Below are 19148 nucleotides of genomic sequence, written 5' to 3' on the forward strand. Positions count from 1 at the left end.
GAAAACAGTCAGGCACACAGTATGTGACTAAGGCCTAAAGTTGCTTTTAGTTGGTGAAAATTATTCATGTTTTTATGTCAGGAGATTCTTTTAGCTCCCACAGTTGTTAGATATGTTAGCAAGTTACTGTAGATAGCTAAAGCACTTGCAAATATAATGATTTTTCTCGTGACTTTTAAAGCTTGGAAACATTCCCGTTTTACATAAGTAGCACACAGCCACAGGTCTTGAGGTTAGAGAAGTCCACTGCAGTTTTCTTGTTTTCCTGCTTCACGTCCTTTATCCTGTTGCTCATGTGTGCAGCTACGCAAAAATACTTCTTTGCGTTTGTTGTTGTTTTGCAGCCCATGAGCTCTGTCTGTCACTAATGCTTGCAGATTTCTTTTTTTAAGTGAGATGGCACAGAAGGGACCAAGAACCAGATCACAGCTGGTGGGATATTTGGTTTGGGAGCAGGGTGTTCTTCTAATTCCAGAAGTAATGCTTTAGCAGACACGGCTGCAAAGTAAAGCACAAGATTCAGCTGCTCTCAAAATCCAGTCTAGTTATGACTGTAAAAGTGAAGAGCAGTGTCTCACTGATCCTTTCGGGGTCAGGTTTCAGGATTTAGTGAATGTGAATATAAAACCAGTCATGTTTTTCAAAACTTAAACAGTTAAACTTTGCAGACTTTATATTATATAACATTATATAGTTGATTTGCAATGATTTTTTTGTTTGTTTTTGTTTTCTTTCCATAAAACATGGCAGTATGGTTTCTTGAACATCCCTAGTAGCAGGTAATAAAATTTCAGGGAGGGCTGGGGCCCCCTGTAGCTACACCTCTGCTGTTTCTATGCACTTTTCATGTCGATCCCATACTGTGTGGGGGATTTGGTTTGATTACATTTTGTAGAGATAAAGATGCTGTCATCATGGTTTATCTTTTTTAAAATTTTGGATAAAGTTCTGTTTCAGCATCTGTATATCAAGACTCTTTTTATTCTGTCAAATGATTTTAAAAGTTTAAAGTTTACCTTTCTCTGAATTAAAGGTCTCAGGATAGTCAGTTTTATGTGTGTGTAGATATGTATATATATATATATATGTATTCAGACGTCTTGCCTGCTCCCCTCCCCTCCTCTCCTCTCCGCTCCTCTCCTCAGTTCAGTGCAGGTGGTCAGTCTCCACTGGGTGCCAGTCGGCTACCTAATGCCGAGTTGATCAGGCTTGCTGAATAGCTCGTTTTGCCGTTACAAAAACCAAGAAGTCAGAGTAAATCGTCAAGAGGGCAGTTGATGGTAATGACCGAGCCATCAATGATTGGGCCCATTCATGAGTGAAGTGGCTGGAGTGGGGGCCTTGCAGTCACTCCCTTCAGTCAGCCAGTCACTTTGAGCGGCACACGGGGCACAGTGTGCATTTCTCTCATTACCGTCCATTGTCTGGCCTCTTTCAAACGGCTGTAGGAAAAGTGGGAGAGAGAGGAAAGGAAGAAAAAAGGTAGAGATTAAATAATGGCCTGGATTGGTTGATGGTGAAGTGATAGGAGCTGGCCCCTACTTGTGTATACTGTATGTATGCTGCAGACATACTGCAAGATGGTAAAGATCCAAGATGACGTGTTTCAGAAAGGGGAACAAAGACGGCTAAAAATCCACTCGATGAGATGCGGTTTCAAAGATATGCAAGATTTCAATCAATCGCTGATGGCTGCTTTCTGCACATCATCTCATTTGTTTGGGCCTGATTTTGGATTTTGTGTGCTCTGTTTAGAATCAAACACGTTTCGACCTTTTAGAAAGCTCTCGAGTTCTTTCTGCAGGCATGCCGGCCGCCTCTCTGGTGACCCCGGCAGACGTGATCAAGACACGGTTACAGGTGGCGGCGCGTGCTGGCCAGACCACCTACAGCGGCCTGATGGACTGCTTCTGGAAGATTCTCAGAGAAGAGGGGCCCCGCGCTTTCTGGAAAGGAGCTGGAGGTACGCTCATGGAGTCAAACACAATTACAACACAATTTTTGTAATAGATTTACATTGATTTGATCATAAGACATAAAGCATAAACAGACACTTTCACTCTCCTTGCGTCTCAGAGATGATTTCAGCCAAACCAACTGACCAATCTGGTTCTGCGTTTGTGTAAATTGCGTCTTTATTAATTAAAATAAACACATTTCTCCGCTGCAGCTCGAGTGTTTCGTTCTTCGCCTCAGTTTGGGGTGACACTGGTGACCTATGAACTCCTGCAGCGCTGGTTTTATATCGACTTTGGAGGACAGTAAGTATCTTCAACTGTTTCAACTGCACAGAAACAATAACAAGCCTTTTTCTTCCTGAATGCAAGCACACAGTGATGTCACACAGACCCTCTGACAGTCGACAGTTTCCTCAAATACACAGGTTTTGTAAGCACCCATTTGACCTCAGCGTGTCGTTTCCCCACTCCTGGGACTCAAAGAGCCTCATCCTCCCCTCATGAAGGTCACTGTCAAGAATAATTCACTCCTTCACTCTAAACCCCGTCGGGGAACTTGGGTTGTCTCCTTTTAATGGACAGCAGACACCGCGATGCACATGCACGCATCGGTCGGACGGCTCATTCGTTTTCCATGTAGCGCCCTCTCTCCCCGCTCGCTCACAGCGACACAAAATCAGCTGCAGATCCAGTGAAAACTCGCTGCGGTTTGGACCCGAGCAGATCCTTTTCTTGCTGTCTGTGTTGGCAGCGATTCACAGAGCGCGGCGTGAAATCTTTGAGGGATTTGATTTAGTTCTGCTCTCAGGGAGAACCGTTGAGCCGTTCCGCTTTTGATTTTCTATTAAGATTGTTTATTTCTGTGGCGAACAGCGTTTCGAATGATAATATTAATTTAAGATTTAGTAATGATGATAATAAAACCCCTGTGCGTTAACAGTTTGCAGTGTTTATGTTGTTGAACAGTTCCCTCCCTTCTCCTCGTCTCTACCTCTTTTTTTGCTCCTCTCTCTCTCATCATGTCCCTCACTTTCTCCTCCATCTCTCTCTCCACACACCACAGAAAGCCGGCTGGCTCCGAGCCCACCCCCAAGTCTCGGATCAGCCTGCCGGCGCCCAACCCCGACCACATCGGAGGCTTCAGGTTGGCCGTGGCCACATTCGCTGGCATCGAGAGCAAGTTTGGACTCCATCTCCCACGCTACACGGTGCCGACGGCAGCGGCCCCTTCCAACGTGAGCGCCCCCTGAACCTCCACGGGTGTGGGTGGGTGTGTGTGTGCGTTTGAAGGGGGGAGCTGAAGTGTTTTTCATACATAAAGCACCGAGAAACTATCAGGTCCATTTAGTTTTCACAGTATTTGAAGTTATTTTGTTCTAATTATTGTATAACAGCATCTATATGCGATCTCACCGATTAGCAAAGTGTGTAATTGCTACAGGGCTCACGCAGTGTTTGTTTCACAGTGTTGTGTTATACTAGTTTACACTCCAAACTCGTACACAGTATGCACACAGCAGCAGAAGGGCTTGCACAAATACACTTGAACACTTTCTTTAAATATTGGTGGCTACTTACTGTTGCAGCTTTTTCCAGTGTCTTCCTTTTGTGTTGCTTTATAACCAAAAGCACATTAATCACATGATCATAAAACCAGCCACACACAAAAAATACAGTAAATGTGGCACTTCTGTATATATTAGAAATCCAGACATATTTTCATATGTGTGCGTCTGTTTTGATTGAGTTGCTCTTTTCAGCTGTGTGTCGATTTATGGTCGAATGAATCCAGAAGAATACGACCAAAGAAAGGAGTTTTGAATGTAAAAGGTGCAGCGTTAACGTTGCGACCGTACATAATGTTCACCGCTGTCAAGATGTTTGGGTTCAGGTCTAAATGTATGCAGATGTGGAAATATATGAAGGAGTGCGTGTGTCATGGCTCTGTATTTAAACTTGTACGGTGCAGAGACTGTAGGAGCTACATGTGGTGTGTAATAATTGTGCCTTACTGAACGTATGGCAGCAACATGTGTGGTCGGAGTAAAGAGACACTTGTATTAGTAAGTACGGTGGAGGTTTTATTTGCAGTACTACTTCCTGGTTGGAGGTGGAAATGAAAGCAACACAGCGGCTCCCGGGCTCTGCTTTAATAGTCAACATTAGCAGGCTGAACAGCAATCACTCTGAATTACAATATACCTCTTATTAATCGTCACAGTTCATTAAATAATATACAGTTGAAGCTCTCACTGAGTACAGAGGACCACTCGATTCAGCTTCTGACGCATCGACTCGAACACTGACATAAAGCAGCTCCATGTGTGATAACCTCGCTCCATGTTAACCCCACATTTCTGCATCTGGAATATTTTGGGAATGCGTTGCATGCAGGCTTAATACAGACAAAAAGAAGCACAACATAAAGTGAACATGTAAACGAAACATGACTAGTCTATGAAACCTGCTCCATTATCATTATTTTTTTTACAGTAGTGCGAAGCATTGTTACAGTACACACACCTCCATAAGGCTAACAGACTGCTGCTCTTTATATACTGGAGGCTCACGAGTTGCAAGCGACGCATCAACTGAAGTCGTTGGACAAATAAATAACAACAAATCGGTACAATTTGATTTTAGAAATGCAAAAGTACAATAAAAAACAAACAAACAAGAGAGGAACATAAACGTGGAGAAACAAAACCCAAAGTGAGTGAGAAGCACATGCTACAGTGACACCAGCAGAAGCACACCAGGTCTCTGGATCCGCCCACTTTGGTTTTGGAGTCTTTCTTTTCTATGAAGCCAGCTCCATAGGCCCCTCCTCCTCGCCGTCAGCACGGTTAGCACGAATCTCCATCAGCGTACGGGCAAAGCGCGCCCAGTCGTCCGTGTGGGCCACCGAAAGCTGTAAAAACCACACAGGTACACGGTGTGAGGGAAATCACGTACATCACTATACGGGTACCACAGCATGACTTAATAACGGAAGGAAATGAGCAATAAATCTGTCTGTGCTGACATCAGATCCTGGTACTGATGCTGGAACAGCGGCCGTGCCAACATAGAGGACTCCCACAGAGAATCAACGCTTCTCCCGGTTCCAGATTTTTCCACAAGGAAAAACGATGTCATAAAATCCCATAAATTCCTGGCAGATTACTTTTAGCATGAACAAGCAACATGAGATAAAGCAGTTGTTCTCCGTGATCATTTTCCAGAGTTTAACCGCGTGTCTGTAAGTATGGTAAACAGATGTTCGGTGTTTCGGTGTCTGAGAAGCTTTCATATTCTCCTCAGTTGTTTTAACACTGGACAGGTGACATCTGCTCATCGGTTGTGATGGAGCCAGAGATGACCACAGATCGACCTTTAACCAGCTCGGCAACCACTTGCTGTCAGGTGCCGTCTGCAAAAAATTTACAAAGCTATTGCTCTGCACATACACAGCAGTTCACATTAACTTCTCACATTCAGCCTGCACCCACAACCCCACAGATCTGAAACCAATTCCTCCACAAACATTGACGTAGTTGATGCAGGGCTTAATTTAACTACAACGTGACACAAGAGCTCAGCAACCTTGCTTTTATATAGGAATAGAACCACAATACAACCAGCTGGCAACCAGTTGAGTCGAGTCCCCTACTGCAAAGAGAGGAGTTGCAGTCATCAGTGCAAGCTTATATAAACGTGTTGGCGATCTAAAGTAAGACAATTATTATTAACAACCTGTCACTCGCTCAGAGTCACTGCAGTCAGTCTGAGACGACCTGTGTGGTTATTTGCAGAAAGGCTCCTCACACCAGGCAACCTGTGCAACTGCTTTATGAGCCAAAGTAGTTCCCAGAAAATCAATGCGATCACTAATTCTTCCTAGTAGCAAAGAAATTCACATCCGAGCTCTAAAGGCAAAGTCATCAATTAAATCACATGGATTCAATATTCGGGGCCATAAATGTTTTCCATAATTACATTGATAGTTCATTTAATTGCTGCTGAGACATCAAATTGGTCAATCAGATACTGTCACTGGAAGCACGGCCTATGATGCTGATCTATGATAGCAACGCTTCTGTACTCACAGCCAAAGCCGTGACATCACCACATCAGCATCATACTGACCAAAAAGGTAAAAATAATCATTGCAAACAGAGTATTCAGAGCAGTCTGAAGCCTGTGTTTGTATAAGCATTCAGAACAGAACTATGAGCGTCACAGGTTCACTTTGGTGTTTGATAAGAGAACATGAGGCCAGTATGAGATGTCAAACTGTGTTTTATTCCTCATAAAGTGTCTTGCTAGAGTTGTGCACAGCAGGAGTCAGAGTGAGTGGGACTGAAGTCGCCACCCAAGATGCCTGCAACCGCTTTGCCTGCCCAGGCTGTAATTAATCGGGAACCAGGAAGAGGGAGGCAGCCATTTTGAACCACCCCCCAAGGGGCTGGGCTGGCCACAGCGGGGGGCTGTGGCAGATCGTCGTGTACTTGGTGCCTGAGTGACTTCAGCGTTAGCAGCAAGACAAGAGGCCCAGAAACACGGCCGGCTGGGCTGATGTCAAGTTTTTAAACAGCAGCAGCTTCAAAATGCTTCATGCTGAGGAACATGATCTGGAAAAACAGAGCAATACCAGTAAGGTCCTAATAAAAACTGCTCTAATCTCTGATGACACAGTTTTTTCTAATTTGTACTCAGTAAAATAAAACAGAAATAACAGTATTTGGTATTTTACTGCACTGGAAAACTCTAAAGGGCTGCTCTAAGTCCCAGGACCACAGCTCTCTGGATGAAACTGCTGGCATCTCTTTTTTTCACATGCTGTTCCCAGTTATAGCTGTATGGGGGAGTTTGTAGTGACTTTAATACCCACAATACACACACACACACACACACACACACACACACACACACACACACACACACACACACACACACACACACTCACTCTTAGCTTGTTGGAGTCATAAAACCTTTCAGCCCCGCTCGCTCTTATTGATGACTCTCATGGTTGCCATGAACTCAGCATGGAGTCCACCAGCTCAGCCCCTCTCCAGTTTACCACACAACAAAAAAAAAAGATGCTAAAATTAGCCGAGCGGCTAGGCTAGGCTGCACTCACATGGGATCCTAACCAGAGCTCTCTAAACATGAGAGAACATACGGGCACGGGCTGGCCGCTTTGTGGTGACAGCAGTGTCACGTGGAGGCCGTTTCACATGAAAGAGATGGGGCACAAAAATATCAAACATTTCCACTGCAGGAACCTTTTTGGGGGGGTTTAACAAAGCAGGGAGAAAGATCTAAATAAAGGTCTAGGGAAATTATTTAACCCCTCACCCCCCTGCTTATGGTTGCTTACGGGTTGCTGCTTTCTTTGTGGGTGGAGCTTGCAGGACCACACATCGCCAAGCAGGATTTTAACCATCTAAACTGTTTGTTTTTAAAATGATGGGTAGATTTACTAACACTGGCCTCTGCCTCCTTAAAAACATAAACTAAATGAGGGATGGTTAAAGGCGTGTTTGTGCACTGGTCCTACAGGGATCCAATGTTGTTGCTGTGTACATTCACAAGGGGGCAGCGTCCAGAATACGCAGAGTAACCAGTACTGTTGACTGCTCTGGTCGTTTAGCTTCGCTAAGCTTAGCTTAGCTTCAAATGCAAACTTGTCGTGTGACAAATAACACACTGAACACACTTTTGTGTTCAGAGTGTCCCTGTCAAAAAATGCAGATCTGTTTATTTGCATACAAAAAATTTGAAAAACCAAGAAATTCCAGCCGTTGGGAACGACCGTAATAAGAATAGGTGTGTTTTACACATCAAGTGTGTAAAACAATGAAAACTGTCCACTGTGTTCCTCTTTCTTCTATCTGTACTCTCATATTGTTCTCATCCAGTTCAAGGAAATGTGTTAATTGGTTGCTAATTATTCACTAATCTGACACAAATGTGGAACCATGAATTTCACTTCAGTGACTCAATTTGTAGAAACAGAGAACAAAAGATGGGCGGAGCTACTGTGATGTCACCCATTGGTAACGCCTTGCTGAAATGAGTGGCTACACATGACTCAGGTGTTCACTGAGGTCAAGTCCAGGCTACATCAAATCTTTGTCTGTCTACAGTAGAGTCCCATAAAAAGTACAAGGACTAAACACAGACTTCATGCTAACTTACCAAATGCGACTCATGGCTGCGCTACAGAGCACCTCTTAAGTTCAGCTGATCAGCTGATCAATGTTTTACTGAATCATCGTCTCATCTTCCACTCTCAGGTTTGCAGACAGTGCACAGGAATTTGGAAAGTACTCAAATTTCCAGAGAACAGGCAAAGAAAGGATTTTTGATTCAATGTCATTAGCTCAGTATTTCCAATGTATATAGTTTTAATGGCACATTTAATGCCGTCTTGTGTTCTAAACACTGATCTGATGTAAACGTCAGTTTTATCTCCAAAATCAACTTTTTGGTTTGAAGGTCGCAGAGACATCCTGAGAGTGTGAATGTTTCTTTTCACTCAGATGAACCTAGTGGGGGCTTTATACACTGAAGAACGAGACCTAAATAGATGAATTATTTGTATGTGCAGGTTTTACTGAAAAAAAAAACAACCTTATTTCTACTGTTACACAATAATGTCAGTGGATCAAACACACATGAATCACAGCATAAGCAAGTATATATTTATAAAAGGATGATTAACGTAAGTTTTTTCACCACATGATGGGTTTTTGTTTAGAATTAAAGTGAAAAAGAGGTGTTTGTGATGAGCTTTAACTATTATCCATTTAAAAAGATCAGTAAGTTAAATTTCAGGCACTAAAAAATCGCTCTATGTGCCAATAAACTTTGGTCATTGCAGCTCACTCAAGCTTTTGGCACCTAGGCGGTAATTAAATCTTGACTGTTTGAAAACTAAACCCACGAGAACTCCTGGCTCCATGCACCACGGCACTCAAAGTGAATTAAAAAAAATGAACTCATCAGACTTTTTGTAAAAGCCTGGAGCACACTGCCAAAATATTAACATCATATGAGAAACAACCGAGTGTAATATTTCTGGAAATGCTACGATTATTACTCTGTAATCATTATCCTGCACTTTTTTTAGGTTGCCATAAATATTCTATTAATGTATTAATTAAGTAACGTGTAAGCACATGTCAGCTATACAGTTAATTCGAGTACCTCTCCTGTATCGTAGATCCAAACTCGACCCTCCGAGTCGCCCACAGCCACCTCCTTCCCTCCTGATGACCAGCGGACTCTGTTGAGTGCTGAAGCTCCCTCAATGGTTACGCTGGCAGTGGGTACCTGGCAGGCAAAGAGTTCAAACAAACCCACACCATTAAACAACAAATCAAACAGTTCACGGATAACTGAGTGTAAAATGTGGTGTGTAAACACGTAGGTGTGTCTGCTATCCCCGAGTTGGTCTTGGTTATGTTCCTGATCATCAAAATTAATGCTGCTCCAGGTTCAACACTGCAAGCGACCAAAACCTCCCGATGTTCACTCAGGAAAAAATCTTTTAAAAAAGGAGGTGGTTAAGGTCAGGTTAGGATATGATTGCGGTTAGGGTGAGGGTTTGGTGTGCTGGTGAACTCTGACATCACAATGTGATTGGTCAGTTGCAATGTTGAACTTTGGACCAACGTTAGTTTTGATGATCCAGGATCGACACCAGCACGGGGATATCGGATCGTGCTTTTGTGGTAAGGAACAGGCCGAACCAACAGGAAACAAATAAACAGCAATATGGAAACGTGAGTGTTAAACAGAGGACTTAACAAACAGCTTCTGTTACAGCTGCTGTTTGTTTGGGAATTTTATTCCTCAAAAAAGAAAAAAAAAGTCAATGAGTGACTTTGTAATTTAGTCTTAAATTCCTCTCATATTCCTTTGATTTTAAAGGAAAATACAGTGAAGTAAACATTTAAGCATAAATCATGCCTCTCGGCCCTCATTTTTTACGACCATAATCGCTGTTTAAACTATTCCCTTTATAGTTTATTGGAAAATGGAAGCATTATACCATTATGGTCTAATTTAGCAAATTTACTATTTATAAAGGGCCACTTTATCCAGCTATATGAGACGGTAAGAAAAACAAAGCTTTCAAATTACAACTTGTAGACACAACAGGATATTTACAGTGTAATAACTCACTTTGCTGTTGTGGGTGAACAGCAGTGCTCACGCTGCACCTTCAGAACCCCCTGAAGCCACGTGCACAGTCTACATGAACTGCTCCTGACATGCGGCAGGCGAGTCTGACATATGTCACCGGTGGAGACAGAGGCCTTGGCATCATGTCGCCTCACACACAGAGCTTCTGCGTATTTAAAAGCAGCGCTAACCGCATGCTGCACGAGTGGATCCGAACTGAGCGCTCTAAATTGGTTGTGCATGCGTGCGCGTACGTGTGCGCACTGGAAATGAGAACCAGGCGCACCGCGCAAGCTCTGTTAATGTCGTTATGCCTGTGTGTTTTTAATATGACGGTAACAATGGAAGCCTGTTGCTATTAGACTGCGCGCGAGGCAGTGTGTGCGCATGTGTTCGATACATCCGCCTGTGTGTGTGTGTGTGTCTGAGCAAATGTTTCTCATAAAGCACATTGTTAGTCGAGTTAGGCCGCCGATAATGAACTCTTCCTCTGTCTGTGAAAAGGCTGCTGTTGAGGGAACCCTGGGAAACTTGTCATCTGCGCTGCAGAGGGAGGGAGGACTCTCAGCTACCGATGGACCCAGTGGCTGAGAGTGACGGGCTTAGCAGATGAAGAGATGCGACACCAAATCCAATTTTATTTATGTACGTAGACTGAAGAAAATGAGACGCTGAGAGCGAAAGAACATTATGAGAGAGGATGGAGAGTATCTGCAGGTGGTGTCTCCATGGAAACCAAAAGAGAAGGAGAAAGGAGGATCCTTTTATCTCTACTTTTACCCGAGTGATCAAAGGTTTGGTGCCCACTCTGCTCCCAGAGTTGTAACAAAGTATGATTTTAAGAAATGTGGATTCTGCTTCTTAGCCCGACAGTTTGATGCTCATCTGTCCATTAAATATGAGGCTGCAGCCATGACAGTTAGCTTAGATTAAAGGTACAGTCAGTAAATTTGCGATGTTACATAATAAGGAAAAAGGGACACTGTACTCTGAAATATACACTGAATAGTTTGTAATTACATCTTCCAACAAACTAATGCTCAGAAATGTATAATTAATCCATTAAAAATACATAGGAGTGGGTTTGCGGTTTGTGGAAACCGCCATGTTCCCCCACCATATTTGAATACAGTAGCTGGGAAGGACATCTCCCTTTTGACTAACAGTGTTATAAATATGTGGCTAGAGACTGGCCACATACATGGACTCCATATGTGGAGGCTGTGGAGAAAAAGTAGTCGTGGCTATTCGTGTCCATGGAAGGACATTTGAATTTGTGCCTGCGTCTTCAGAGCAAAGATTCGAAGGATCATACGTATGGTTTATTATCAGAGAAGGAGGGAAAGGAAAGAGACAACGCTACCAACATCTCAAGCCTCATCTCCTGAACTCTAACACACAAAAACGTGCATAAATAGGCTGATTTATTCCTGACATTTTCCCGGTTACTTATTGTCAGCAGATTACACATGCGACCCTCCCATCTCCGGACAGCTGACAACAACAATAGCTGGTTATAAGCTAACATTATAGCTAACATCCCAGCTAATGTTAGGCTGAAGTGTCCTAGAAATCACACTTTCCCTCTAATAAACAGTTTGATTACATTCCCTCAAGCATCAGAATCAAGCTAACAGCAGCGCTACCAACACTTTGGCATATCCTCAACAGCTCATCTCCGAATCATTGTCATCATTCAGAAGTGAGCTTCACTGACTCACTGACCTATCGGATTCCTTTCAAAAAGTTTTACAGCATCTTCCTGAGAAATAAAGATTTAATGTTTTTGATCTTTGTTGGCTGACTAATACATGTTTGTCCTATAGCAGACATCGGAGCTAGGATTATGCACATAACTGGGAGGGGTAAGAAAACAGACCTCAGGTGGGACTTTAATCTGCACTTTACCTGTACCAGAATATATCCCAACCATAAGCACTGTAAACATCAATGGCAATATTGGCCCAGAATTTCAGTCAATGCATCCCTACTTTTACACTGTATCTTTTTGTACATGTGTGTTAAAACAAAACAAAAAAAACCCTGATTCCACTTTTTGTAAGTGTGTGCGACCTTTAAAAGAAAAATAAGCTGTGTTTTTATTTTGCTCACTGTATAACACTGTCTGCAAACTGTTTAATACTATGACATGTCCTCCAGTGGCCTTAAATGCACTCGTCTTAAAATAACTGCTTGCCCCACAGCCTTGCGAAACTCAACCCCTGGTCTGAAGTTTCTTTTTTTTTATCATTATTATTATTTTCATGGAACTGTGGACTGAGGGCTGGGGCTTTGCTCATGGTCTCCGGCACATCTGTGTTCCCCTTCGAAGGGACACTGTGTGGGAGGATGATGGGACAGGGTTTGTGGGGTCCTGAGGTTCCCTGAACATTGGAGAGAGGTTGTAGAAATGTTAGCGGGATGGCTGGGTGGGAGCTGGGATAAGGAGATGTCAAAGTCTGATTTAAAGCAAGGTCTGTGGGAAACGCCCACGGGGGAATCTGGAATTGTGTGTGTGTTGGGAGGGATGTGGAGGGACTGGTGGTGGAGGGGTTGATGGGAGGGAAAAGTCTTGGATGTTTGGTTGTGTGGTTCGGGCTGAGGCCCAGCAACAGGCCCTGAGGACACCAAACACACGCACATCAACACACAAAGAGATGACACACAAACCACACCCATCACGGCCTGTATTAGCTACATTCACACACAGACGCACACACATACAGAGTATGCACACACCTCAGTGTCATTGTTGAGGTTCCACAGGTCCAGGCGGCCCATGCCATCCACGGCAGCAAACATGGCAGGGTGCACGGGCGACCACATGACATCATACACATAATCGGCGTTGTCTTCAAACGAGTACAGAGGCTTGTTGTGCTGAAAGAGAGGAGGAAAAAAACAGGATATCTATGCGAGTGTGTATGAGTGACATGGTGTGAAAAAAAAAAAGAAGAAGAAGCAGAGAAAACGCGGAGAGCGACGGATTACAGCGGATGACATACCAGAGAGAGAGGGAAAAGGAATGGAGAGAGGGAGTGAGTGAGCTTCAGACAGAGTGGCGCTGCCTCAGCCTTGGGGCCTGTCTGGGTGCAGAGCCTAATTAAAAAGCCTAGCACATTCACACAGCGCCATAAAACCGCTGGGAGAGATGAAAGAGAAGGCCTCTCCACAAGGTGTACTGTAACCTCAACACAACAGCTGTGAGAGAGAAACAGAGACAGAAAAATAGGAGGAGAAGGAGGGATGGACAATGGTGCACAGGAAGGTGTGTGTTTGTGTGTGTGTGTCCTTGCATGTGTGCAAGGAGAACCTGACTGATAATGGTTTAAACCAACTATTTAACACTGAAACTAAATCTAACAGAGAGATCTATGTTATTTATGTGCTCAGAGGCATCGTTTTACACTTCCGAAACAAATCTGTCATTCCTCGTCTGGTGGACAAACTCATCCCATTATACTGACCTAAACAATTATGTGTTTGTGACGTTGCGTCTCCATAAAGTCCTCGTGACAAAGTCAGAGGTCAGAGAACAAATGCAGTCAGGAAAATGAGTACAGCTCTCGCACCGGCGTCCTCCCTTACTGTGCATGTTTGGTTTTGTGGTGCATGCACTGCACTATGCAGGACAATGCACAGCTGCCTACAATGAGAGCTGATTGAACTTTGACCTTGAACTACACTAACCTCTGGGAGAAAGACCAGTTGGTGAAGGCTACTGCTTGTGCTGCAGTTTACTCACACTAGGGGCAGTTGTCTCAGTCCATGCCTGATCACAAATGCCTCTCCCTCTCCATGAACGTGCTGCCAGTACGCTCTTTAACTCTCAGTAATTTCCTCTTTACTGTCTTTCCTTCATCCTTAACGTAAAGAAGCATCTCAACTCCTCCGTCCGTTTTTCCAACACGCACTTCATTATGATGTGACAGTATATGCCCAAAGTCCACTTCATCGAGCGGGCCTGGGCTCAGCACAATTAGCTGTGTCCAAGCATCATACACAGACACTATACTAGTCAAACAAACTGGACTTTGGGGGTCAAATATACTCGGGCACAGAACAAATTCCCACACCAGACAGGTTCCCACACCTTTCTATGATATAAAAAAGGTCACGATCTTGTCAGTGTTGCAGAAGTTTGCTGATCAAAAACTGAGATATGTAATACAAACCCCATGTTCCTACATAGGGTCAGTACAGCTTAATATGTGTGTATGTGTGTTAAAAAAAACCTTTTCCCAAGCTGACTGTTAAGATTCAAGAAGCATACAAACTTCATTCCTTGCAGGTAGAGTGGGAGGAGTGGAAGAGAGGAGACAGGCTGGCTAGAACAGCAAATGAAAGAATGCAGTCTCTCCCTTTCTCTCTCATTCCTGCTCCTTTCTCTCCATCACCTTTACTCCCTCACTCTACGGCAGAGAGCGCGCACTCACATACACTCGCACACAAACACAAACAAACTGAGCCAAGCCAATTTCAAGGCTCGATTGAACCTGTTTTCCAGCCGGCAGGATGACAGCAGAGGTCATTTTTCTCCATCTCGCAGTTCCAGCGTTCGATCGAAGTCGTACCTGTTTATGTTCTCTCTCGCTCTCTTACTTGTTCCCATTTTGGGGGTTTTATGACAGCCGGTTACACTGCGCATGTGATTTTATCGAGATAATCAGTCTTGAAGCAAAACACCTCTGTTTCCCATTCAAGGTAACTTTCTGAAATTTGTCCTATGTGTCATTTGGCCGTGACTCAAAGTAATGAATAAACCTGGAAGACAAAATAAGATGAATAAAGCCCTCTCGGTATTATACTGGGTACTCATAATGTAAACTACTATTTTGTCTATATCTACCAATTTTAAGGAAAATAATTTAGGTGAATAAGTCTTTAAACTAATCTTTAAATGAAGCTTAATCCTTGTGGCGCCACACATGAAGTAACTGGATGTCATTATCTTTTCTGTGCTGAAAAGCTGCAGAGCCTTGACAAGCCTGAAAACCAACACTGAAAAACTGGGCACTAATATTTAGCATCACAGTGAAGCAATGACAAAAAATGAGAGCCTAATGCAAGTTAAGCATTAAATCATTTGGATATCGTTGCCAAAAATGCAGGCACCACCTTGGCATTAATAATAAAATATCAAATTGCATTAACTGTCTCGGAAATCAAAATGTCAAGGAGGAAGCCGGTCTCTCAGAAAACATCTCATCACGCAGCCATCCATAGGGATCCAAAACACTCATCTCAGCAGCAGCCAGTCATATAATTTCACCGCTTCTATCCTCGCTGCATTTGCATCTCAAAAATCGCACTAGTTTGATAGTTTTAATAAACATGCGCCCCAAGGGAATGGAGATACTGTCCTTACATGAGAAATTCTTCCTTCATGCGCTGTGCTGCAAGATCCCAACCAGAACGTTTTTTCTCCTGACATACGCTTGACCTTGTCATGGTCAAGATGACCTGCTAAAATTCAAAGTGAGCACAACTGTCTCAACTGGGTTTGCAGAGGATGGTCTGAAAAAAAGAAAGTATTCAGTGAGCAGCAGTTCTGTGAGTGAAAATGGCTTGTTGATGGCAGTGGTCAGTGGAGAATGGCCAGACTGCTTTGAGCTGATAGGAAGGAACGATCGCTACAACCAAGGTAGGGAGAAAAGCATCTCTGAACACCTGGAACTGCTGTAGTACTCTGTAGCAGATGGGCTACAGCAGCAGAAGAGCACATCAGGTGCCTCTCCTGTCAGCTAAGAACAGGAAACTGTTGCCTGCTCTGATGAGTCTTGATTCCTGCTTTGAAATTCGGATGGTAGGGTTAAAAAAATCGGTGCAAGAATTAAAACATGGATCCATCCTGGCTTGTATCAAAGGTTCAGGCACAATTTGGGCCCCTTACTACCAACTGCGCATCTTTCAAAATGCTGCATCCTACCATTGCTAACCATGTCTGTCCCTTTATAACCACAGAGTACAAGCTTCTTATGGCTGCTTCCAGCAGGATAATGCCCCGTGTCGCAAAGCTTGAACTTAACGCTGCACTCAAAAGACCTTTGGGATGTGGTGACATGGGAGATTCATATCATGGATGTGCAGACACAAATTTGCCGTAACTGCGTGGTGCTGTCATGTCAGTATAGACCAAAATGTCTCAGGGCGTTTCCAGCAGTGTTTTGAATCAATGCCACAAAGAATTAAGACAGTTTTGAAGGTAAAAGGGGGTCAAACCTGGTGGTAACAAGCTGTAACTAATGAAGTGACGAGTCAGTGTATCTACAGATGTTCACCTGAAATATTATAAACGCTCGCTAACAATCATCTGACCCGACAGAGACGCAGGCCTTTGATTACCTTCTTAAGAACAGCAACAGTGGAGTAATTGTGCTCCATCCAATCATTTCATAGATGCTGGTTTTGGGGTCAAGCGTGCAAGATGGTTCAAGTTATGCACAATCATAAACCCACTCCTAGCCGTCGCGACATCTTCACACTCTGGCCGACTCAGAATGGTTTCACTAACCACAATATTTGCACCGCTGAGTGTAAAAACATACGCAGACGTCTGTAGGACGGCCTTTTTGAACCGTGAGGGCAAACGCACGTGAATGCAGAGGAAATTCGCTGCAAACGTGCATGCGCTCGTGTGTTCAAAACAGTTTGTGATGCTTATGATTGGAGGGCTGAAGGCAAACCTCGAGGGGATTTTAGGCAAGCAAAGGCAGCTTGCTTAAGGTGTACCATGAGGCATGTGTGGTGTGTCTGTATTTACACACACACACGCACACTCCTCCTGCCCACACACAAATATGGGTTATGTGGGATAAGAGACAGACACACATTCCTGTGGTGACCCTCAAAGGAAAGGGAATTCCCAAATCCTGAAAAATAACACACTCTTCTGATGAAAATCCACAGAAATGTTTTAATATGTGTCACGGGACCCGCTGCACAAGACTTATGGACTGGCTGCATGCTAACATGGGCTAAAACTCATCAGAGTGTTTTATTGGCTGTCACAGCCAAGAATGAAAACTGTAACTGGATCCTGCATAAAGCTGATATGCAATATGAATTATGTATTTTTACTACACCAAGGAGGTATGCCTCTGATTTTGGGCTGTACACTATATCACCCTATGCATGTATGTATCATGATAACCTCTATAATTCAAAATTAGCATCAATTTTTACTATAAACCATTAACTGATTAATAGTAAAAACTGATTGTCACATTTTCTTTTGTTATTTGCACCTCAGCTTTAATTCATATTCCTAATATCAATCTTCTTTTAATCTCTTGGATCGTTCAGGCCTCAGATAGCCTTCATCAGGAACACACACACACGTTTAAAACTTTTCATTTTAATGCTGACCTTGACTACTCTCACCTTACCGCTTTTTGTGATTACATTCAGCAAGCCATTTATCAGCTAAGGTCACGTAAACAACCAGTCTGTGATGCCCTGGCAACCACTGGTCATTAAGGAAAAACATATATTCCCTGACTGGTTAGTGAGAAGTGAAATTGGTTGCAAACAGCTTTGGATTGCGAGTGTTTGTAGAGAAGTTGGTGTCTTCCATGCAAATTACAGGCAACTGTAACAATTTGCTAGCTGTCTCTACTATTTATACAATCAGCTAGCAATTTCAGTCACTAGCCATAAGCTAGTAGCCAGAAATATTGCCTAAGATAACAATTTCCAACAATCATTCATAATCATAATTCTAGCTAGCTAATTAAGCTATTATCCATCATGTTTCTGGCTTCATTGTTAGTGAATGACATCCCAACTCACCCATTAGTTCCAGTACTTCTACTACTAGCGATAACTTTAGCTAGCTAATGTAACCTTATGTTCATTTTTGACCATTAGCAGTTTTAATTATTCATACCCTCAAATTTATACATTGTACATTTCTACAGCTTTACTGTTTCTAATCAAGCCCCGGCTCCTCGCCAGCAGAATCACCAGATTGGCAGAAGTATAGGAAGACAGACTGGACTCTACCCCTCCCACCCCCCCACACTCTCCAACAAGAAAACACTCTCTGAACCAAGAACTGGAAAACATTCCTGACTGGAAACAACTACCTCTGCATTGCAATTGCACACACCTGCTGCTACATATTTTTAGTATTTCTTTTAGCATTATTTATATTTATATTATTATATAGTAGACTAGTATACTATTTTCCAGAGAACACTGTTGGAACACTTTATTTTATTCATTTATTTATTTTTAGGTCCCTATTCAATATTACCTTATTGTTAGGGCTGTTTTTTGTTGTGCATCTGCACTTTATTGTTGTCAATGTCTACGCATGGGACAGTGTGAAACGTAATTTCAATTCCTTTGTATGGCAAGTACATTTGAAGAAATTGACAAATAAAGTTTTCTATTCTATTCTATTCTATTCTATTCAAGCCACTCAGATCATAATCATATTTAAATTCTACTTGTTGAGCTAATTGTTCCATTTACCCTGTGGTTACTACATGAGTATCCATTTCCTACACCTTTCTGTGCAATATGTCATATACACCTAAGCCAAAACTTCTGTTTCACCACCACAGAAGTGTCCTTTCACTGTATTAGCCAAGATTTTTATTTATTTATTTATTTTTATTCACCAGCCTTACTCTGACAGAAATAGTGGCTGTTTGCTTTTTACCGCTTCTGAAATGCTGCCAAATGGAATTCATAACACTGGTTTGAAAGGAGAACAACAGCACTGAGAGGATGAGGTCACTCAAAACCAGCGAGAGGAGGAGCGCCCACCTTTAGAGTGGGTCTGACTTAGGTTCACTAAGTGTGCCTGCAGACAGCAGCCAGCACTATCCCATCAGTGCATTTGTGTTTTGCAGTGATAGTTGAGTAGGAGGGACACCCACACATACAAACAAGGGACTTTCACACATGTACACCCAGGACAAACCAGAAAAACACACACACACACTTGTCAGATGAGGTGCAACAAGCCTTAAATAAAAAAAAAACAGATCCTACGCTGTCTCTCAG

General features: G+C 43.0%; 2 protein-coding genes across 24 annotated transcripts in view; one reads left to right on the forward strand and one right to left on the reverse strand.

The window, feature by feature from the left end:
* slc25a13 (solute carrier family 25 member 13) overlaps positions 1–18538 on the forward strand; it is a 64650-nt gene extending 46112 nt beyond the window's left edge. For 4 of the 6 annotated variants that reach the window (XM_084919722.1, XM_084919719.1, XM_084919717.1 and 1 more), the window contains 3 exons: positions 1805–1963; positions 2171–2261; positions 3022–18538. In XM_084919722.1, coding sequence (XP_084775848.1) covers positions 1805–1963; positions 2171–2261; positions 3022–3208 — 437 coding nt within the window. In that variant the 3' untranslated portion in view covers positions 3209–18538. Of the gene's footprint in view, positions 1–1804; positions 1964–2170; positions 2262–3021 lie in introns of those variants that run through there. The other 2 variants (XM_084919718.1, XM_084919721.1) reach the window with 2 other exon arrangements.
* Positions 4094–19148, reverse strand: part of dync1i1a (dynein cytoplasmic 1 intermediate chain 1a) — a 68409-nt gene continuing 53354 nt past the window's right edge. For all 18 annotated transcript variants that reach the window (XM_084919739.1, XM_084919729.1, XM_084919727.1 and 15 more), the window contains 3 exons: positions 12873–13013; positions 9153–9278; positions 4094–4869 (listed from right to left, as the gene is read on the reverse strand). In XM_084919739.1, coding sequence (XP_084775865.1) covers positions 4759–4869; positions 9153–9278; positions 12873–13013 — 378 coding nt within the window. In that variant the 3' untranslated portion in view covers positions 4094–4758. The remainder of the gene's footprint in view (positions 4870–9152; positions 9279–12872; positions 13014–19148) is intronic.

This window comes from Perissodus microlepis, chromosome 22 (genome assembly GCF_051167445.1).
Source record: "Perissodus microlepis isolate ML-2025 ecotype Zambia chromosome 22, ASM5116744v1, whole genome shotgun sequence".
In the NCBI taxonomy this organism is placed as follows: Eukaryota; Metazoa; Chordata; class Actinopteri; order Cichliformes; family Cichlidae; genus Perissodus; species Perissodus microlepis.